This window comes from Anopheles nili, chromosome 3 (genome assembly GCF_943737925.1).
Source record: "Anopheles nili chromosome 3, idAnoNiliSN_F5_01, whole genome shotgun sequence".
NCBI classification, from domain to species: Eukaryota; Metazoa; Arthropoda; class Insecta; order Diptera; family Culicidae; genus Anopheles; species Anopheles nili.
In genome coordinates, this window is record NC_071292.1 from 72968858 (window position 1) to 72993124 (window position 24267).

The 24267-nt window shown below is 47.6% G+C and overlaps 1 protein-coding gene across 1 annotated transcript in view; it reads right to left on the reverse strand.

The window, feature by feature from the left end:
- LOC128727617 (fringe glycosyltransferase) overlaps positions 1-24267 on the reverse strand; it is a 105856-nt gene that overhangs the window by 40945 nt on the left and 40644 nt on the right. The window contains exon 4 of the mRNA XM_053821546.1: positions 21536-21638. Within this exon, the coding sequence (XP_053677521.1) occupies positions 21536-21638 (103 nt within the window). The remainder of the gene's footprint in view (positions 1-21535; positions 21639-24267) is intronic.

Genomic DNA, 24267 nt, shown 5'->3' on the forward strand with positions numbered 1-24267 from the left:
TGAATTTTTGATGGTCCGCTTTTCGTTCGGGCTCTCCCGTCCCAAATCGAATTAAAGCCACATAAATTATATCAGCACGCATAAGACACGCGAGAGTGCAAGTGCGTTAATAACTTCAACAACTTCCCGATGGTGATAAAACCGAGAGAACCGGGACTAACCTGACGCAAATAACCGTTGCCATTAAAATGAGATCATCAAAATGAAACGGAACCCCGTTGGCGGTGCATCGTGAGGAGATCTTGCTTTCTTCCAATTTGTTGCTGTTCGGAATATTTGCACATTAAATGCATCGCTCCTCCTGGCCGAGTTGACATTCATTTTTTTTTTCGCTTTGTAACAAAACGTTTCAGGCGTTGCTTTTTGTATGTAAATTACCTGGTTGTGGTTTTCGGTTTTGGTGTGGTGCGTGAACGTTTGAAACTTAATCCACACGAAATTCGCCCACCGATATGCGCGTGCGCGTCAGTGCATGAAGCTCCGGTGCATTTTGGTGGTGTGTTTTATTAAAATTACTTTACGGCCGGATGAAGCAATTCTCGCTGTCGTGAAACGATTTGAAAGTCATGAACATGCTCGGTGAATGTTGGGGTGCAAATTAAGTGCATGTATTCGAAATATTGCCAAAAACGATTTTTTGTGAATTTAATAGCGTGCGTACTTTGTTCCATCTTATTCCTCCAGAAAGGCCTTTGCATCATTTGGGTACGATCGTGGAATCATAAATCAAACCCTCCCGGAAGAAGGTTCACAAATTTGCTGCTGGCTCTCACCAGTAAAGAAGCTAGTACAGGAGTGCAGCTTGAATCACGAAATTGAACAAGTCCTACCACAAACCGTATAGAGTGGCTTCCAATATTTTAGCCCGTCGGAAATTTTGCTCTTTCTCTCTAAAATGCACCGCACCGGGGTAGAAGATCTAAAGACAATAATGTTTTATGACGCTTCATTTATATTGTGCCTCAAACGATGAGTAACGCGCGGTGGAATGTGCCACAGGCGGTGGTTGATAAGAAGAAGCTTGCGGAAATGCGCAAAAGAACCGGGCCGGACCTACTACTCTTCAACCGTTCGCTGGGCACGAAGATGTGACCAATTATTAAGGCAACACAAATCTTATAATGGATCGCGCGTAAGAAGTGCTCAGTCCAACCCACCGCGTGCATGCCTGCACCTGCACGGTGTGGTCTGAAGATGAAGATCAGTTCGGTGGAAGCATAATTATGCTGCTGCTGCCGCCGGTGCTTCCGAGCAGTCGGTGTGTGCATTCGTCCTGTTTGCTTGCGTTCCTGACTTGGCCACTTTGGCGTGCATCGCGTTTACGAAGCGCGTAAGATGCGCCGGACGCAAATCGAACGAGAAAACGAACGTGGTGGTAAACAAATGTAATGAAGTGTGTATAATGCGTAACTAAACCCGACCGTTCGGTCTCGAGTGTTCGAGATCAGTGACTGTTGGCGGCTTAGGGGCCAGAACATCGCCCCGATAGCAGGGGTTTTGCTTTTAAACCACGGCAAAATGGAACGAGAGCAATTTTTCAGCACTCTGCGCTTCTGTAGCGAACTTTGCTGGAAAAGAACGAGGAGGACGCTTTGGGACAGGAATATGGATGGTTGTCGAACGGCGATTTATCGCCAGCTTTACGAGCAGGAAGTGTAAACGGAGGCGGCATGGTCGAACAAACATGGACCATGAAAGGGGTTGTAACTCAACACCGGTCAGAGAATGGATGTTGGTTATCGAACGTCTCCAGTAGGGTCGCCGAACTCCAAGAGAGTAAGTTAATTGAATTTGCTCGACTTGCCCGATGTGGGGTTTTGCTGCACGCACTTTTCCTCTACCACATGATGCCAATCGATCATCTGTTGTTCCGGTGTGTGACGAGCTCTAGACTTACCTATAACGGAGTGAGAGAGAAAATGAAAGAAGAAGAGAAAATCGTTAGACAACAAGTTTGCAAACTGTCGAACGCTTTGCAGCGTTGATTACATGATGAGTCGTGAGATTAGCCGGACGGCAACATGATTAGTGACGCGCCACAGATGGTCCTCGATGGATATCGGCTGGCAGCAGAAGATATCGCACCCTGGGCAGAGGTCGCTCCAGGTGGTAGATGAGTACGGTGATGGACTCTTTTGTCGCTCGAACGCGTCCATTCCCGCCCGATAGTGATCTAGAGGACGCGTTCTTGCGAGGTTCTCTGTCCAAACGATGACGACTTCCATCATCATCATTACTAAGCCATCGGATGTGGTGCGTGTCGCCATAGGTTGGTTTGAGCCAGGTCCATGGATCTGTGGCGTTTGCAGAACTTCACCAGTGCAACGATAATGCATCCCGTGGCGTCGATCCCGGGACTCGTGAACCAGCTCGACGGTGTAGTAACAGGAGCGTTTTGCTGGTGAAAACGAAAATGATCGTTGTGGAGCATTTTATGAGCGCCGTAAAAAGAAACCGGTCCTTCTTTGGTTCGCTCGTCAGGGTGTTCTCCACGTGGTCGGAAAGGATCGACCGCAAAGATTACGGCTTGCAGCTGACCACCCATCGTGTGGAAAGGTTGTGGCTTGCTTGCAAGCGTGCGTTTGCTGTGGAATCGAGATCTTCCTCTATCTGCAGAACCTCGAAACCGGCGGTTGGTTCGTTTTGTGGTTGCGCAAGTGTACCACGATTTCTGTTCTCCGCTCGAGCACCTCGAGGTGTTGTTCTCGAACGGGGGCTCTTCGTGGCATCCGGCAACGGGGTCGATGCAATAAATAGTCCATTTCCCCGGGGGTGCATTGGAGGTCGCATCTTCGGACCAGATTGGAAACACCACGCAAACTCAGTCAGCTAGAGAGTCATTGTGATCATAATGCTGGGGAAGCCAGCTCAGCGGGTGAGAGAATCGCATTATCTGTAAGGAACCCTTGCTGGGGTGGATAGATACGGGTGGTTTCACCTTTTACTTGGATCGAGTTCATGGATCTCGTTGGAATCTGGCCGCCTGAGATCCACAACGACCGCGAAGTGCGGCTGCCGAATTTTCATGCTAATTTCTCAGAATCAGAAAGGAATTAATCACGGTCGCTAAATTATGCGGATGGCCTTGATTGGTGCTGCGAATCGATTGTCGAACCGATAGAGCAGTCTATTCACCCAGCGTACGCGCCTCGTGACGAAGCTAGTCGCCTTCTAGCGTTGGTTTCGAGCCTCCCGAGGGTGACTTGGAAGTTTTTCGCTCGTTTCGGGTTTTAGGGCGCTCATGCCTCACGGTCAGAATTCGACTGAAAAGCGAACGGATTGATACGCCAATGATACGGCGTGTTAACGCCACTAAGATATCGAAAGCACTGGCCAGGGATGGCTGCAGGGTACGATCGAAACGGTCGAAAGATCCCATTTATTATGGCCATCAGGGAGATCTTTCATCTGCGTAACGGAATGCTTCGTTTTCTTCCAAGGAATCGATCCTAGCCCCGGTTAGTGTGATGATCGTGGGGTGAAATTATCCAAATCTAATTAGACGTTCAATGGCACCGAAAAACCCCCCAATCGACATGCAGAACTGTAGAGACCCGAGAAGAAGTTGATTCCGAATGCAAATTTGACTCAGAACGCTAACTCTACTGCATTTGAGCAAAGCTGTGATTTTGTGGTATTGATAAAATAACCCACTATGTAATAATTTAATGACTGTCATTCGTAAATCGTTCGAATTGGGAACGAAAGCGAGTCTTCCCGATGAAGACTCAGCCGTGGAATGTTTCCCCTACAGAGTGATACTCGACGATTCGAACGCTGTCGGCGAATGGCAACGTTGGGGTTTTGCTCCCAATTTGATTTGATAAATTTGATCCCGAACGAGTGATAAACGATCGTCATTCTTTTTTTTTTAGCGGTGATCCTTTTTTCCCGAATCCGTCCCGCCCATAAGCGGTATGCAAATATTCACAATCCCAGCTACGATCCGCCGCGGAAATAGCCGGTTGTAAATTCGTCGATCAATCCGTTCGATTGTCCATTTCCCCGTCGTCGTCGGCACATTGCGCTCCAGCGGACATTGATGGGTCGCGGGACTGCGTTTGCGGTTAAAGCTGAACCCTCCTTAGCTTGGCGAGCTATAAATATTCAACAGTTCTCGAAACCTGATCGAGAGTGTCCGAGAGGGCGCAGTGCCGCGTTTGCCGACAGGATCGATTTTGGGAAGCGTGGATTTGGGCTTACTCTTGTCGAATTTGGAGTCGTTTTACTTGCCGCTTTGGGCTGTCTCTTGCCGAATAGGATGCTAGTTGCTGGCTGTGAGCACACAGAAAGATACCGAAGGTGCGTCACATTCTGTTCCCGGGTGGCCCCGGTTTCAAGGATCGAGTGCGATCCGTGAGTTTGTTTATTCGGTCCGATTATTCGGTTTGAGATCGGGCAAATAAATCCACCGGCCCTTGAGGGTGACTCTCATTATGGAGTGTAGACTCGCGCCCGTGCGTACTCTCCTGAAGGTTCACCAAGTGATCGAGCAAAGTTCAAGTGCTCGAATTCAAGGAACTGGACAAATGAATTCTTCAGTACGGCTGAACGCCCGGAACCGAGCATGAAACGATTTAATTGTTGCTGGACTCTCGACAAACACTCGGGTGGGATCTGATAAATCCTGTGACTCGCCTGCTCGTTGGCGCTAAGGCATTCCGCCGCCCTTTCAGCGCGTTTGTAACGCTTATTTACGAGGTGCAGAATGTATCGTGCGATGGCTTACATGCTTCTGGGCGGAGATTTGCATCAAAAGATACAGAAATTATTGCGCATCAACGCGCAGGGTGGATCAGAAAAGCCTTGCAAACATCTTTTTAAATGTTTTCTCGATTTTTAATATTTTTCTTGTCAACATTGGTCTTAAAATTTAGTCAAACTTTATTAAAATCTCTCTCTCTTTTGCCTCACTCGAACGTAAATTATTATTATTCGAAGAATTTTTGGTTTAATAAAGGAATTTGGTTATAGTTTGTAAAATATGTCACAAAATATTGCTAAATGAGGAAGCCTTTGCGATTCGTTGCACAACCACCCTGTTGTTGCAACAAAGTCTTCACGCTACTGATCATTTTACAAATTAACGAAACTCCCTTTGGTCGAAGAAATCCACGAAAACGTCCCCCCAGTTGGCGATGTAACAACACATTAATCTTTAACCCGTGCTGTTTCCGAACAGGGCCAGGTCTTGGATGACGGGTGAACAAATTTGTGCACCAACTCCACATGGGAGGCAGCAAGTGTTTCGCGTGTCCCAAGGTGATGCATTAACCGTTTGTCGAGTCGCGCGAATTTCTCCGACATGAGTCGAACAGCCGGTCGTAGCTGGCAAGACCTGGCAAGGATGCGCGAAAGCTTCGCATTCCACACGCAAGCGATAGCGCGCGACACGAAACGGTTGCGCTTTTACGCAATTCCGTGTCTGGGCGTAGCGTGGCGCGATTTTCTTCTGCCATGGTTGCGTATTCTAATTTCTCGCCACATCTCGGATCTCTTATCAGTTCAGATGGGGAGGTTCGTGCAAGCCATGATGGGAGTGGTTGTGTTAAAATGGCCGCCTTGCGACCTGTGGAATAAAATCGTTTAATATCTCGATCAAGTTCCGTCCCACTGCCGTTGTTCTTTTCTCCGTCCTCTGATCGTACCCATCGATGAGCATCGTTTGGTGGGGTAAAAAATCAATTATCGTCCCGATTCCCCAGCACCATCCCAACGATCCTTGAGGTAGGAACGGAGAGGGACGCGTATCACCAGAAACGAGCAAAATCATCTCTTAGGTTCAAGCGGGCTGGACCGTTGGGCCGGGGAATTCGATTAAACGATCGATTGATTTTCCCTTCCGCGAGCGGCGTTTCGATCGGTGAAACGAAATCATTAAACTCGTGGGCTCATGGTGGGCTTTACGTGCGCTGCGTTAGAACCGGGCATGTGCGCAGGCTGATCGAATTGGCCAGAAATCGTCGTCGTCGTCGACGTTGTTCTAGACGTGGATAAAAATTCAATTTCCGGTACTGCTGCTGGACCGAGGATGGCTTTGGGAGCGGTAAACTTAAAAGACCCTTGAGAGTCCCGGCATCCGGAGGGAGCCGGCAATGATCTGCTCGAACAAACGCGCTAAAACCTCTCGTACCTCGTGTGCCTCTTCAGGGCATGCCAGTCCATCGAGTTATTAATATGCAGCGCGTGACCGTTGCGTCCAGAATGGCTAATAAATCGCCATTCGTCAGCTCACCCAGCGGCTGGCTCCCGTCAAGCAAAAGAGCAAGGCACAAAAATGCACAATAAATCGGGAACTGCGCCACAGTGTCAGCGTGCGATGGGGCACGTGCTTCGATGTGACTCATTTGTGGTCGCTACCGGCGCAAACCAAGCAGTAGAATTTGCAAACGAAACACTGTTGAGTCGCGTTGGTACTAAAGGGGCGGTGAATTATGCGGCAATTCACCTCATGCGCTGGGGCAGCACCTTTTCAGAGGCTTTCTCGGCGCGAATCGAACCAACAACGACCACGCGACGGACAACGCGAGTGGAAACACGTGCGCACGTTCGAATTCACCAACATTGTATCCATTTCTGGACCCACCCAGCCATTGTCCGCACCGGGACATACGGAGGGTGGTAGTTGACTCCTGGTACCCGGGGACGATGGTTCCGATATGCAAAACGTCGATGGCTGAAAATGTATGCCCCGCAGAAACGAAACGAATTTGCACGATTTCGCGAGCGAGCTTTTTCGCTTTTTCGCTGCAACTCTATGAGCAGCACGAACGAGCATAATTGTTATCGTGATCATTATCCGCGATCGTACGCCTTTAGGTGGCTGGAGACAGAGTCCGAGTGTATTTCATTCACAGGGCAGCCGACTGGCCGTAAAATGTCCGTAACCTCGTTTCGTTTACTTTGGGCTCGTGCGATGTGTGCTTTATGGGTTGTTTTTTGTTTGGCAGGCGTTTGTTTTAACGGGAAAATCGAAACAGAGGCCTCGCAGTAGAAAACGAAAACTAGAGCAAAAGGTCGGCAACGTGTCGCCGTGTGTGTTCGTTTTCCAAAATGGCATGTATCGTGTCGGGGAGATTGATTTTGTATCTCCAATGTTCCGCTCTTGTTAGAGAGAGTAGATTAAAAATGTGATTGAACTACGAGTAAAAGCGCCCTAGCGGACAGCTGGACTGCATTCGGAAGATACGTCTAGAGATCCATTAGATAGGACGTGCTTTCCTGCTGTTCGGTGCGCTACAACCTGACGGGTGCTATCAAACACACACACACACACACATTTGGGGCTCTGTGGAATGTCGAATGTGGAGCGAATGGTTGCACAAACCAAACCCTTCTAGCATGGTTAGAAACGAGCCCCCGTTTGGTCAAATGTCAATCCGATAATGGAGCGCCTCGTAAGATGACGCTAGCTGCCGCTGTCCAGGTGATTTGATGAACATGCATAATAAAGATTTCTCCTCTCACGCTCGAGCTCCGTTTCGGTGAGCGCAAGAGGTGTAAAAAAGGCAGAAAGCAACCCTTCAACCAGCAGCTGAAAGTAAAATAAAAGTTAAACATAAAAAAAGCCCACAAAACCAACCCCACGTCAACTGACTTCAACTGTCAACCAGTGACCAGGGACCTCACGGAGTGCGTCAGCTCAGTTTCGGGTTCGGAAGTCTTGTTGCTGTCAGTCGCGGGAGAAGTTCACCGATCCGCCCACCACCATCTTCGGGGAGACTTTTCCACCCCTTTTTGTTATTCATCCCTTCGCCACAAACATCGACCCAATCATGCTCGGGTTTGGGCGCTCGAGTTCGGGTGCGTTCAATTAAATTAAAGCAAACCCCAAACCGAGAGGCACTTAAGTCGATGCCCGGATGGTTGGAAGCTTCGCCTTTCGCCACGTTTGCTAATCCGACCGTCGGTTGAGGGCTAATCCTTCGTACGCACGTCCGCTCAGATGGAATCGAGTTGATAACGCTGGGTTGCCCGAAAACGAGGAACTGGTTCAACTGCGGCGGACCGATCGCTTGATGGATCATGATGCGTCCGTGTGGTATTTCAAGCTTATCAGTCGGCCATCAAAAAAAAAAGCGATCGCTACGCATGATTTGACGGGCTGGTCAAACAAGGATGGATTCCTTCTTAGAGCACGATGAAGCTTGTTAGCATGCGAGCTGTTGTTTGAAACCACCGGCTGAAATTAGTTGTCGCCTATAATCGATCCCTTACTGTGGACCCGTTTAATACGGTTATATCCATCGGTCCAGGTGCGCGAGAGGTGGCAAATACCTCCCAGGACACGCACTGACGCACACAGACCGCGAGCCCATTAGTGCCCGGTGGGCGCGCATTAATATTGAATCCCGGAGCTGATTGACGCGGACGGCACGATTTCGCTCGATCGACAGCCCGCCGGCGGAGGCCATTAATAAATCAATCGATTTATGACATTCGTTTGGCAAGTGTTTTGCTCTCGAATCGATTTGGCGAATTTCCTCGCGACCGTACCGTGGCATCCCCGGGGTAGTGTTGGCAGGTTCGAGTGGGGGACCGCAAACAAATTGTTTCGCAGTTGCTGCTGAGTTTGTGATGTTCCGGGCCCATTTATCTTACTCACGGGTGAACCCGCTATGCGTTATAGAGAAAACCTAGATCGAAAAGCTATTATGGAAAGCCATCCGGAGCCCGTCGAGAAGGGCGCGTGGGGTTGTAAAACATTCGAAAACTAAATAAGATCATTAGGTCTAAATGCTTGCCACCTCTCGCTCCTGTGGCCGGGGGTTTTGTGGGGCAGCATCCCTTCATCTCCCTTTCTTCTCATCATATTCATTTGCGTTCGCTTTGGAGTCGCGCGGGCAATAGTTTGACATTAATAAACTCCTAAAACCGATCATTAATTATTTTTCGCCGGTCGGTTCTCTCGCGCAGGGTGTGGAGGAAAACTGTGAAGCGGGAAGAAAGCTAGCGAACGATTCGTCCACAATGCATGAGCGGGCGAAATGGGAGATGACAGCCGATCGCTCGAGGGCCAGCTAGCTGGTCAGTGGGCACGAGTGCGAGGGCCACATTTTCGACACTTGTGGCAGTGCGAGTTTCCAACGGGTCCTAGTCCCGGACGCCATTACCGTTAAGTGGGCGGACGAGGAGCGAAGGGATAGCCCTTTTCTGGCAGCAGAAAGGAGAGTAGATTAATGATGTACCGTGTGCCCGATCGGACCTCTTGGTCGAAAATCGGCTATAGCATCGATGGGCTCGATCGATGCTATATCGATGGCGCTGTTTGGAGGACTAGGCGAGATGGTTTGACCGTTCCTAAATGTTTTTTTTTTGGTCAGGAATCCATTTTTGTGGGTGGTTTGAAAGTAATCGATTTATTTATCCGTGCTGGTGAGCGCGAGGAATGGGTGAAACTATGAGAATGGGAACGCCAGTCTAAGGGTGAGTCGCGAGAGAGGGTTTGTTTGTGTTTAGGGGAATATTAGCTGTCAATGGGGCTAAAGAAATGTAAGGTTCCCAAACAGTTTCCGCTTGATGGTGCGTTTGTTTCCTAGCGTTTTGGTTCACAATGGTGCCGATGTTCAGCGCGATCTAGTCAAAATCTCCACTGGAAGGCAAGACTAGACGGTTCGGACCAAATCGCATCATATCTTGCGTTACCCCGACGTCGTGAAAGCATTCCAACGTAAGAAATGAGCCCAGAGAGAATACTCCATTACTACGGCGGTGGTGATCGGTTTTTCGAAACGAGAGACTTGAATGGGTGGCAAAGCGACGAACCCCATTTCGGTTGGCCACAGAAACCGGGAACGAATCGAAACGGCTCGGTACCACCCGCTGGTAGCGATAATTTGTTCCATCGATCAAAGTGCGACAATTCTACACCGCACACACGGAGCCGAGACCAGCCGGCTGGTGATCGTTTTCCCATTCATCTCACCAACCGATTCCGACCCCATTTTTCACGCCACCGCCATGACGCGCTGGGGGAGTGTATCCTCTTGATGTTGTTATTTTCTCGTGACTTTTTTGTTATGTGTGTTCTTTTTTTTTCTTTGTCACCGCCATCGTATCGCGGGTCTGGCTCGCGTGAAGGGAGGCGCACCATTTTTCACGTGCAACTGCATTCCCGATCGCTCTTCGGGTGGGCGGGCTGGGCAGCTCGTACACGGCGGCTTGGAATGCTCCGTGATCGCATTTCGCATTAGCGATCGCCGGCGAGCAAATTGAGCGGCCCATTTGCAAGCCGCGGATCCCGGGTTGGGTGAGCAATTTATCTGCCAGCTGCAGAAAGCGAGATGAAGCGGCTCGACCGGGCCGTAGGTTCATCTAGGATTAACGATTGGTCTTGGATACGGTTTATTGGCAACATATTTCCCCCACCATGCGGCCGTCTGGGGTCGTCATTCCGACTCGGGACCACCAATAGCGGACCGATATGCTAAAGCGAGGCGGCCGCTATTCATTGGGCCGCGTGTTGCGATCGGTGATGAGTGAATCTTAAGAAGATTGCGATCGCAGGTACGCCCGGTCGGTAGTAAGCAAGCCGGGCGGAACTACGGCGTCCCTTTTCGTCTAGAACATTTTAACCCGAGCGATCCATCGTTCCGGGTGATCAATTTACGGATGCGCTTGGCGAGACGTCGCCGGGAGCTGGGGCATTCGGTCGCGATTTTCGCGGCCGTTCCGGAACGATTCACTGCACGGGAGAAAAATGAGCCAACGGCTATCGTTCGTTTCAACGGTGGACAGATCAATGAAAGTGTTCATTCCTGGGTTTCCTTTGTGTGCGATTCGGGTTCGTTTCGCGTTGATGAGCCGCTGGCGTGATCTCATGTAAGCGATCGCACGAGGGTTGTAATTGAAAAAAATACAATCCCTCTGTATGTGGCTCGCGTCAACGGTGTCTTTCTTTCCAATGGGAAGAAGCCGAAGGTTAAGATGAATGGGCTGCGATGGCACAAAAGTGATACAAATCTTAAATTAGTCATATTACATGCCACACCATGATCCTTCGAGGTAGCGGTTGCCTACTTTTGCGCGAACGATGCAAGAGAGAGTTTCATAGTAAATGATGCACGAATTCTCTTCGATTGTGCTTATCATTTTACTAAAGTAAAAAAAAAACACATTGAAACGGCTGCAACCTGATCTGCGGTGCCCATTGGATTCTGACGTTTTGATAATCGTGTTGTTATCTTTCTCATCAATTAAATTGAGTTCAGAAATTAAATTAATGTTCAGTTTCTTTAGTCATTCGCAAAGGCATTCCGTTTCACATGACAGATGGTTTGGCTGTGGCCCACCAAATTCGCTTACTGAAGCTGATTTTGTGCAATAACCGCACGTCCAACGATAATTGAAGCATGTCGAATTGTCAGAAGAAAAACTGCCAGTATTTTTTTCTTGGTTCTTATAGCTGCTCATTTCGGCAGCATTAAAGCTCATCAGTAAGACCCCCGCTGATATGGCACACATGTGGTCCGATTGATGTCCCTACGCGACTGTCGCTGACAAGCCCAGACATGCGTGTTCGCATGCATTCCTGATCGTCGATGTTCGATCTCTGCCGAAAAAGCAAAAAAACCTGTTCCACTTCGTGTCCTCAGGGGGTGGAAGTGGCCAATTTGGAAGTTTCGGTTTCTGCCCCGCGGTGAGTAGCTTACGCTGGTGATCGAACGCTGGTGATTCGGTGTGGCCAGGGCGTGGTTTATATGCAGTTTTCAAATTTTTGCTTGCTTTCCCTGTCCGCATGGACGTTGTCGAGAGTATTTTGCGCTGTTTGCGCAACTGGTTATTTCCTCCCCGGAAGATAATAATATTTATCACCACCAACCGAGCGATCCGAGCAAGATCTTTCGATCTTCAATCGCTCGTAATTGCGCGGCTGTTTATGCAGGTGACGGAATGTTGATTCCTCGTTTTGTCCTGCCAAAATGATCACTTTGTGTCGCTACAGAAGCATATCTGAAGGCATTGAGTCACCGTCTATTAAGGATAAGATCAATTTAGCTACCGAAAACCGCGATCTGAGTATTCGCATTGCGATTGTATTTAGCTTTACGAACCAACAGACAGTTAACTGAGGATCTCGCAAATGTTTTACATCCGCCCTTAATTGCGTATCACGCACTGAAGTAAAGAGCCTTTTAACGAGAATTTATCGTCGAAGGCGAGTTTCGAGTAATGCCCCAAAATACTGACGCGCTCGTTGGGTCAGAAGCACGCGAAATAAAGCGGGTATTTATGCGATATAAAATCTTGATGGTAAATGATTCACTTACAACGATTCTACCGGTTAGCCCTCGTTTGGCCGGTTGTGTCGTACTTACCTGGAAGAAAAGAGAAAAAAATCAATTAGCATCTCTCGAGAGCAAAATTAGAAAGAATGTACTGCTGCCAGATCGAACCCCAAATCGATCGATCCCCACGCCCCAGAGGAAACCGTATCGGCATCGATTGGCTTGGCCTGCGCAGCATCCGATACGGCTAGTTAGCCACGTGCCCGAGAACGGCGGAATCGTAGCACCAAACCTCTTAAGCACCACCAATTAGCCCCTGCGGATGGGTAGCGTAACGAAACAGAACGAGCCAACCATTACCGGCCATCGACGGGTGCTAGATGGGGTTCCTTTGGGTCGGGTCGACTCGTCAAAAAATCGTGGTCGCATCAAAACAAGCACGAGAAAGGAAAAACCTCCGTTTGCGAGAGCTTCTCTAGGGGGTGAAAAAACACGAGAGTTGAACACACAAGGGCGAAGTTGACCGTGGGTCGGCTTGCCAGCCAGTATGGCTGTTTGGCTTCCCTCTCGTACAGCTTCCGATCGTGTGCAGCGCTTCGAGAGAGGCTCCAAAAAAAGACCGGCTCATTAGACAACACTACTCGGCACATATTATGATGCTTTTAGCCGCACTCCGCCAGCACACTCGTCAGCTGGCCACGGCCGGTTTCCTTCTCCTGGCGAACGATTCATTAGCGGAGCGGTTGCGCGGTACGTATTATTGTTCTTCTGGTTTGCTTCTTGCATATCGGTCCGATTTTCGCTCCACAATGAATTACTCTTTGAGGTCGTTTGCTGATGGAAGGTTGATAGAGTGTTTTCCCTTTTTGTTCTTGAGTTTTAGGGTGGAGGCTTTTCAGCGCATTTCTAGCTTGTACCGCATGGATTTGTACAACGTTTTTTACCGTTCTGTTAAACGTTTGTTAATCATTGATCATAGTAGAAGCTTTTTATATATCTACAGAGCCTGGTAACTCCTAAATTTTTGATATATATCCAAAGGAGCTATTTAGCTGAATTTACAGGTGATGAAATGAATAGATGTCGCTTGAGTTCGGTAAATTTTCAATGACCATTTTGACATCAGTCAGTATAACCTCCTGTGTAATGATACTTGATACCGTTTGTGATGCGTTTAGCGGAGTGGAATGGAATTGGCGAAACATGGCTAAAAGTATCAGGTCGTGCGTGAGAAAAAAGAGCCATATGGTGAACGAAGGAACTTTTTTGCCAGCTTGGTAACAGGAACAAAGGCCTTGGTTGAGAATGTATGCAAAACAAATCACACAAGACGCCTTGAAAATATTGCAATAATGTGAAACAGATTTGTTGCTTTATTCGAGCTTTGCTGTATATTTGGAATCGTATATTATATCACACTATAGGCATTATATCAAATACCATAAAGTTAGTGTTAGGTGATTGATATAATTTGAACAGCGCGCCATGAAGTATAAAGCAATGCTAGTGTAGATAATGGGAAACATCATTATCCGTTTAATTGCATACGATCCATTAAATTCATGATCGGCACAAAGTGCATTAGTTGTGATAGGTTAAATCATTTTAAATCGTTGCTGCAACCTACACGCGACCTGTTCGAAGATGAAAATGGCCACAGCAATTGAGTACATATATCCGACGATAATGTACACGGGCAGGAAATGCTCGAGTTGTAGAATCGCCGACTTATGTTGGTTCTGTCCCGGAACGCTAAACCCAGCCCAGGACGAGCGGCCATCCAGCAGGACCCATTTACGTACCAGCTGATCCCATATGCCCGCTTCGTGAAGTCGTGTAACGTACCGCTGAAACCGCTCCTGACGTGGACTCGTCCTTCGAAACGGACTCAGGCAGATCGATGCGCTGATCGGTTCGTCAATCAAATGAAAGTGATGGTAGCTGAGGCGCTTACCCAGGTACTGCGTCGTGTCATCGATGGTGAAAGGAAACAGGTCGCACAACTGCAACAACGCTAACCTGGAAGGGTCGTACTTTTGGGAAAAGTTCCATTCGATCGTTTTCGAGAGCACGCCCGGATTGTCATGGAGGTACTGGTATTCATCCAATTTCGACACGATAAGCGGAATCGGTGTACGGGCGAATTCTTCGAGGCTTTTCGGATAGCCGGGAACTTCGTACAGTCCCAAAATAGCCGTCAACTTAGCAGTGTAATATTCGGTGAGCAGAAAGAGTAACAGAATACGTAGTATCTGCAGCGGTGTGTTGATGATGGGGAATGCGTTGGGAAAACGTTTCAACGTCAGATCCTCCAGCAATAATCGATAACCGGTGAAGAAGGCAATGAGACAGAGGATCAGTGCCCACAGATCGGTCGTGTATGGCCAGATGATCTGCTCGTGGATGATGCGATTGTAAGTTTTCGGCACAGCAAGGCACCAGCGGAACTGGTTAGGGAAATATACTGGAGCGAATGGGTAAGCGAGTCCTTCGTGCTTGATGCGATAGGTCGCCAAATCTACGCTGATATCGTACCATGATTCGAACAGCTTAATAGGAACCGTTGTGTACTTGAACTCGGCAATCGTTGACTGATGCTTGGCGATGATGTCGATGAAATCCACATCGATGCCGATGATCCGTTTGTCGCTTGTTCGGTACGAGAGAGGTCGATTTTCAATGCAGGCGACTTTGTACGGATGCCCGGAAAGGTTAGCCAACCGATCGGGGAACAGATGCTCAATGGAATCCGTGTCTAGCCGTCGTACTAATTGGTTCGGATTCGTTAACCCCGGCACCATGATCTTTAGTTTCATCGAGTACACAAAAACGTACAGAATATCGATAGCACCGACGTGATGGTACGATTTCTTCAGCGACTCAAGTTGAGCCGGCGTCACTCTGTTAGAGTCGATCAGCACAACCACTTTTTTCGATTTACCATACAATCCGAAGATCTGCAGAATGTCTAGTGAATCTTTGAATATGGACAGTTGATTTACGATCCAATCGAAGTTCGTCACTGCGTGAAGCACAATCGGAGTGCTCATGCCCGGCAGTTGACAGCAATTTCGTCGACGATCGATGTTAACGAAACCCATCGTGGACACTCGCTGCATCAACTCGGTTGGGATGTACTCAAAGCTGTCGCGTGAATTGAAATTAACCAACCCAATCGTGACCGTACTGGTCCGGTTGACTACCAACTCAGTGATGACTCGCACCAGAAACGACACCAGCAAACTTCCCGTAGAAGAGTTTTCTGTAAAATGAACGTCAATGGAATTCATGACGTGTATTGCTCTTATTTTCAGCTCGAACACTGAATTCCAATTGAAATTGAATCGGAACAACAACTATAAAGCATTGTGCTTAGCTTCTGGAATTCATTCGTGCTCCATTCGCTAATGGACATCCAATTATTTGTGCCATTCCACATGACATGATGATGTCGCCTCGGAATTAGCACAAATTGATGTTATTTCCCCAACAACATCTTCGATGTACTGCACGTCCATTGTGCGTTTGCTCGTAAAGCGATGATGGGCATTAGCATAAAAATGGCGCTCACATGTGGTCGCTTCGGCTCTTCTACCTTGCAATTCGCCTGATGCCGTCCATTATCGTTGCGATAACGTGACTGATTACTAACATCGCTCCGGGAGAAACGAACTTACTTCGAAGCCTGTAATTAGCCGCAAGTGCGTTAGAAAGTACATATTTCCTTTCCATTTGCATCATCCCGCAAAACCCCCGAGGTTTGTCTCGTGATTGCGCGTTTGCCATACGAGTGCGGTGTGAATTTTCATACGAGTTGCGTGCCATTGTTCGAGTCCTCCCCTAGGGGGCGATACTTGGGCCAACGCTTGAACAATGTACACCCGTTTGCGGTCAACGTACGTCAACGTACACCGGGTGTGTGGGGCACGTACCTCCACAACGAAGTACGTGAACCTTCTTGTCCAAGAGTCTTAAAGTCGGGGAGTCTGTCGGGAACACCCCGGGAGCTAGAAAATCGGCCAAAAACGCCGACGCTAGAGGACGTGTCTGGTACGCCGTTAGATTGTTTCGTTAGACGGCCGATTAAACAATCGGTCCGGCACACGAATCTCCGGGCCGCGACCTGTAATTTGGAGGTGCGCATGCCCATTGTGCCTAATCAAATTAGGCGTACAATGGCGGCGCGCCGATTTCGGTGACTCCCAATGTGCTCCCTTTTATGCTCTCGTTTTGTTTCCTTACTCTTTGGAAATCGTCAAACTGACACCCGTTGGCGGGCGGGGCCGACCCACGATCGTTTGACGCGCCGGCAAAGAAAGGGCTTTTCCGCTACACGTCCGATTATTGGGCGTTGTGGGCGTATAGCGCAACTAGCTAGGAACAAAACGTGAGGTAAGGGCGAAGAAAAGGTGAAGATCGAGAATAGGAAAGCGAGAAACGAAGAGAGAGAGAGAGAGAGAGAGAGAGAGCTCACGACCCGGTCGTATGATTATCTTAATTAATCGCCTAACTAGCGGGACCGAGGACCGAAATCAGGCCCCAATTTGGGAGAATGAAATTGTGAATTGAAAAGGAAGTTCACCTCAGGAAAACAACCGCCCGCGAGAGCCGTCGGTATTGCGTGTAATTATTTTTTAGGGTTCGCCATCGATTGAGACACGGGGTTGGGAAATGATTTGGATGTTCCAGCCGGTTGGTTAGGTCTGCTGCTTCTGCTGACTCACGCCGCAACAACGTCTAAGGTCTCTATGGTCGCCAGCAATCGTTGTCAGGACTGAGCGAAGGAAGGCCTGCCTCGTTTCGCTTTTGACGCGCGTCTTTCTTATTGTTGCTGGATGTATACCGGATTCTTTAGAAACGTCGATTGGCTGTCAGGTGACCAGAGTTTGGGGGTGAAACGCATACTCGCACACACAAACACACAAACCTGACTGTCGGTGTAAGGACAACGAGAGCAAACGGTCATTCTATGGCATAGTCCTGGCTTTGGACAGTGGTGTACGCAAAACAAAGCAAATGTGTGCTGTAATGCTGGCTAATGAAGTTGAGGGCATGATGGAGTCAACGAGAAGAATGCGAGCAACATTCTCAGATGTTTCGTGTGTTGGCGATGCTTCGATTAGTGTAACGAATTGGAATGCACGTGGCGGCGCTGGTACGGCACGTTCTCATGCAGAATGCTCATGTAAGCTAAACGTGGAGCAACATTGAATGATTACATATGCAAATTTTGGTACGCACGTGGGTGATGTATTTGAGCAATTTTCTAGGCCAGCAAATTCTGCTTGGCAGCTGCTCCTGGTGCTAGTGTTAGTCCAATATGTTCTTGATCACTTTTGTAGTTCATGTAAATTGCAACAAATTTCTTACCCGTTGCGTCATTATCCTGCGCTATTTGCTTGCAATAATGAATCTAGATTTATTCAATTTAATGCAAACGTGATAGGTATTTTAAGCGCAAAACCCCGTGCGTCATAAACATGCCCCATACCCGAGTACTGGGGTCGTAGCGAGCAAAGACGTAAGCACTCAAACTGGATTCGCACCGTGAACTAGAATAGCGGCTTAGTTGGCGGTCAATTTATGCTCCCGTAAATAACATCACCCCTCCAATGCACGCCTGCGGCGATCCGTTCGACTTCGGCTCGTTCGCGCTTTTACGCGCTGCAAAATGTCAAGAGAGTCCGGAGCAGCGGCATAACCTAATTGAATCCTTCGCTGCCGGTTGACGCAAAACCGATGATTACCTGGTTCCCGTGTCTGGGCGAGTAAGTCGTCGTTTGGACGACGAATCCTTCAACCCGTTTTCTAGCCGATCGACCGGCTTAAACCGCGTAGGTCCGTGGCTCGTATAATTATTAATCGCAGCTCGCGGATTTCGATCGGCGCAGGGCATGGTTGCTTGCATCGATGCGGAGACTCAAAAGCGAGAGGAAATGCACTCCCAGGTTCGGTGGGAGGTTCTACTTGCGGACGGAGATTAATGAACGTATGATTATTGCCCGGGTTGCAATTCGCGTCTCGCATAGCTGGCAGCGATTGCGAGACAAATGAAATCGTTTATTATTGCGTCTCCGCAGGAACGAGGGCCAGGTTTGTCGAGGATTGATCGAATCCTTCTTGGTTCTGAACGAAAACCGGTGGTACCGGCCGGCAAGAGTCTGAACAGTGTGTTTGTGGTTTAAAATCAAATCGTTTTGCTTCCAGATAGGTTTGCCAGCCGGTTTGTGTGCAGAGAGAAGAGATGTTTGTTGGGAAGCCAGGGCAATCAGGTATGGCCTTCACGACAAGCGACCGATAAGAAGGGAAGCTAGTAGATCCGGTTGCTGGTTAAACGTGGTTTGTACAATGCAACAAGCAAACAGAAGGCTAGTCGATAGCTAATGCCAACTTCATTTGCTCCAATTGCTACATTTTCACGTCAATCCGAAGCTGCTCCTTGATTTTTCAAGCTGTCGAAAATCCCTCATTTTGCGCACCTTTCAACTGTTGGCATCACTCCCAAAACGAGCTCACGATGTTTTGACGTTCGGTCAGCACTCCTCCATTCAGTGCCCATTAGCCATCGACCGATTTCGGTGTGATCGATGTATTCGGCACGCCATTGAGCGATCGCAACAAATTACCGATCCTCACAATGGCTTTCTTATCGTGCCAGGCGCAACCTTTCAGCGGCCCATTGTGGAGAGGCCTTCCAATTTCGGGTCCGAGTTCGGTAAAATCGGTCCACCGTTTCGTGACCCTTGTGCACTAAAAATGGAGCGACCACATCGCGATCAGCCATGACTTTCTAAACACGATCCGACGGGCTAACACGGTGGTTTCCAATCGAACGCATTGGCAATACTCTGTTTCCTGCGGAGAGACTCGTTTCGTATTCTGGGATGTTGCGGGTGCTGGTCCTTTACCCAGCAGGGCATTTAACCTCGAGCCACGAATGTTTGAGACAGGCCCGCCCAATCCGACGTCGGTGAGTCGGTTTTGAGGCGAGCCAAAATCGCACACGCGGCTTTTGTCAATGCAGTCCGAAATCAGTTTCGGGCTTATCGTCGGTGGAAAATCTAACGCGAGGGAATGCCGGACGGTCGAAGCCAAACCCTGCAAATGGTACGGATCCGATCGATTGATCGATAAGCACAGGGAAACAGGCCAGCATACACGCCAACCAGCCTGGGCACTCGTCACTCGGTTTCGGTGCTCGTGTTGTGATGTTTTTTCGAGACTCGAACATAGACGTACAGGGGTTTTGATGTTGGGTTTTTGTTTCGATCTGCGTACGGGGCACGATTCGCGATGGGCGATGGTTATCGTTGTTTCGTCCGTCGTTGTCCATCGAATGCTTTTGGGTTTCTATTTTAAACTGGCCTCCCGTTCGCGATTGTTACCACAATTGTTCCGCGGGAGGTATTGAACAGGCGAATGGTTGTCATTTGCAAGGAAAAAATCATTTGATATTGTTTGGAATCAAGTGACGAAAACGATTATTTTGCTGGATGATGATTTTATTCCCCTCAATCAAGCAATCAATTGTCAGCATGGCTTTTTTATGAGTCATATGATTTTGTTTCCTTTACAAAAACTAAATTAGGTGCTTCTATGTAGACTTTCGTTTGCACGAACTTCGTAATAACTCCCATCATATTACGTAAACAATTTAAAAAAAAATTATCATTCATCTGTTGCGTTGGACTTCATTTATAGACTGCTCCAAAAAAATGCTTATTACTTCCTATAAAAAAGTCTTTTTTTCTCTCAAAAAAGGGGAAACTACAAACTATATGATGAATGTTTCAAATGTCACCGATTATCCGCTTCCTGTGTTGTCTCATAAAACCATATGGATCTAGCATATGTTTCGGAGGGGGGCTAAAGAAAGAAAGCAGAAAAAAACACTCGCCAGCTGGCATGTGCTTGTATGATGAATTGCACCAATGCCCACCGCGTGGCTCGCGTGGCAGAAAAGAATTTCGAAATGGATGGTTCTTTTTTTGGCTTCCTCCTATTACAAAGCAAGATGTTTTTTGTTTTTGGAATGGGTTTTCGTTCCGTTTCGTGATCCTCCTTGGTAGCCCACAAATTCGGCGATCTTATGCAACGTCCGTCTCTGGTTCAATCTAGACCATCTTTGATGAGCCTCATATTTCCATCCAGCGAACCAACACATTGATTGGCATCGATGGAACCGCGGATTGGGTTAAGTTAATAAAAACTGCATCTCGCAATTTAATGGGCTCCCCCGGACCGAGACGACCACCACATACCGATAAGATCCGCTTTACGAGGTGTCACGGCTCCACGGACACCCAGCGGATTATGGGGTTCATTTCCTTCAACATGCACATTTATTCGTCCCAGGGGACCACTGTCGGTAACTGTCGAACGGGAACGGCGGTGAAATGACAAGAAATGCTGCGATACTCATAAATTAACACCTTCTCGGGTGATCGCCGGTATCGGAGAAGCAAATCACGCGCCGTGGGCTTCGAGAAGAGGAACAGCAAATTAAAGAGTAGCAGATCGCCAATTTTTGCGACGCGATCTGTTGCATTCACCCATGTGCAGCGTCGACTCGCAAGTGCACCAGCACAACAGCAGCCAGCCAGCAGCATCGATCGAGCGAAGGTGGTTTTAATTAAAGCAGATGTTGAGCTAATAAAATATTTTAACAAACTACCCCACCGGTCTTTCCTGGTCGCGCGAACCGGACAGCGGTGATGGGAAGCCCACGGATGCAAATTGAGCTACCAACGCTAATGGGCTACTACGGATCGTTTCCTGCGAGCAGTCGGATTCGTCCTGCATCCAACCGGACGATCACGCCGAGCATTAATATTGTGTACATGTATATTATAGGACATTTTTCAGCGCTCCTGCTTCGTTTCGCGCTCGCGTGTGTGGTGAAGGTGAAACAAATACGGCCCCTGATCGCGGGAATATATATCGCGGTCGGTTTACCATTTCCTGCGGATAATTAACACACCGTATCTGATGCTGCTGTTGGTCGGAGGGGAATCGTGGAAAGCGATCGTAAAATGGTAGTAGATGGTAATTAGAATTTATCGTACCGCATTTTCGGCAGTGAAAGGTGCTCGGACCGAGATACGTTTGTAGGCAGCATTTTTTTTATGCGCCCGATGCTACTCGATAATGGTATTGTTTTAATTTAAGTTCCCGACCCAGACCCGGTTTCAGTTCTGATCTTATCGTGGTTGATATTTTTCTCCCTTTCGTTCTCTCGGAAATACAAAAAATGCCATTCTCTAAAAGAATGCATATAGCTGCTCGTTTTCCTCAACCCATATACTTACTTTTTGGCACTGTCGAGGAAAAATTCAAACTCCTTGCCCATCTTGCAGCAGAGCGCCTTACGAAAGTGTCCCTGGGAGCAGTTCGTGTTGACCATGTGATTGTCTGTGGAAGAGAAAAAAAATTGGTAAAAGATGTTAATGAAAAAAATCTTGCACCGAACGATCACGCTTCACTAACGCAAACGGGTGCAGTAGCAACCGGCAGATGGCCCAGACGTATTAATTTTAATTCCTTTCATCGATTCTTTCGCTCATAACCGCACCCGCTTTGAAGCAAATTAAATTAAAAATTCCATTCCATTTCAAAAGCTCATTAACTCAAAGTTTTGTTAGACAATTCTTGCTAATTTTAATTTTGGATCGACCCAATGCGAAGCGAAAGCGGGTGGAATATCAAATTAAACAAATGGCTAACGCTTAACTCGGTTCGCATCGCTTGGTTATGGTTTCATTTTTTCGATTTTGGATTGACTTTGCAAATCTTCCGATCCGATCGATAGTCGCCTGTTTCGTCCGCGCATCTTTGCGTAATGGAAATGATATGGTGCTACCTTGTAATCCTTATCTAATCGAATTTTGATTTTAATTCCTCCCTTCATCGTGCTTTTCCCCAACTCGCCTGCTTTCCTTCTCTCCCACATCTTATTTTCCGGCATCTCAAAGACAATCTGCATTAAGTGGACCGGTTCTCTCTGTTTTATATATTTTGTCACCGCCTCGAACGACACTGCAACGTTGAACGCGCGGTCATAAACTAAATAGTGACATTAATGACAGCGAGGATGTGTCTATGGAGCGTTTGAATTTCAAATCGCGTTCCCTCCCGCACGAAGTTTCTAATCTGATGTTCAGCCACAATCTCACCACCAAGTTCGTAATTTTCGCCACAGAGAGAAGAAGCCTAGGAAGACGACACACCGAATGATAATAATGTAAACGATCATTTTTCCCACTCCTTCCACCCGAAATGCCTTTGTTTGCCGTGCGAGGATCGTCACCCTTTCGTTCGTTTTCTTTGGACTTTGAAACGCGCCTTGCGCGTCGCAACCTACGCACTACACGGCGATAAGCTCGCTAGAAACATCGAGTTGCGAAAGCGGTATAATATGCTGTTGTGTCTTCCTTTGTGGTCTTCGAGAGCATCTTGGAGGGCGTTTGGAGGCCGATGCTGAAAGATGATAGCAGGGCCGGTGCCAATCAAAGGTGCGCGAAGCGCGTTTGCTAGGGGAAAAAAGTGCAAATGGGAAAAGACGAACGAGTAGAGGATCCTAAAAGTTCGCCATAAAAATGTGTAACATCTTTTAACAATTGATTTTGAATATGCAACATGATTGTGTTGACAACCGAGTCAGCCCGGGATAAGGCTCTCAGCGTCTGTTTGGAGGAAATGCCTTACAGCCCACAAATTACTAAACAAACCTAAATACGGCCTGACCGTCCTTAAATAAATTATAATGATGACTGTATTAATGAATATATGCGATAGCGAACAGGTACCTAAGGAGTACCTTAAACCGATAATATTCGTCAAAAGTGATTAGAGCTCGTCAAGGGAGTGGATAAACAAAAATTAACTAAACTCTATTCGAAACACACTGAGTTCGATTGTTACGATTTTCTTCCATGTTATTTAACGACACAGACCAACACCCCAAAATAAACCCATCTTCCGTTAAAGCCACCGCATCGAGGAAGAAGATGTTTCCTTCACCATAGTAACAATTTATTGACAGGCTCCGCTATACAACGACGGAGCTTGTTTCTAAGCTTGTCGATCGAACTCATCACCTTTGCGCCAATCGAATGGCTGTGGTGTGATTGGTTGGAAAGGAACGGAACAAAAATTCAGAGGGATGGATGACGCGATGCGATCGACGATCGTGACGATCGTAAACATAAAAATCTCACCGAGCCCATACACGCTTTAATTAATGGCACATTTTAGTTCGATATTAACATGGTGCCGATGCACGGGAATGGCCGGAACAGACAAAAAAAATCGATTCGAGATGAGCTCAGGTGGGTGCGTTGGAATCTCCCTCGTGGCTCGAAATTTGACTACGACCAGAGGCGACATAACTCTATCATGGCGAGAGGGGAAACCCCTTATGGTGGCCATTTTGGGGATGGGTTGGCTTTTTTCCTCATCATTCTCCCTCGAAGTTGGCCCTGGAATTTGAATAGCGATCGTCACATTAAGCGGATGATACAGACATGAAGGAAGGCACAAAACTCCGAAGGTGTCAAAATATGTCTCGTTTCAAATAATATTTTAGACGCGAGATCGTTTCGGGTTATGTATTAACTTTATTGCCGTGCGGGCTAAGACGATTGAAATACTTTAAAATTTCGGAATATTGCTTGCCGAAGATGGTAGAAATTCCATTCATTCAAATGTTGAAGTCAAGTTTAATATTTCTAACGTATCTGATGTGTTAATTACATACGTGATCGTAAATATTCTCGGTACAAAATCAAATTATTGTAAGCACTAATGGAAACAAATAGAAATCTTCAGGTTTTCGTGAAAACGTGACATTCATATTAGGTAAATTAGGCCTTTGACATGCCTGGTAATCCCAATCGAAGATTACATCGCTCCGCCATCGGTAGGGTTTGTCACAATTTGCTAAATTTAATCGTCGCGTTTTATGGCGCTTTTACATCAAATTTCCATCGGAACGATTGGAAGCCCTTGCCAACGATCTCCCGATGTGGGAGCATCCGAAATG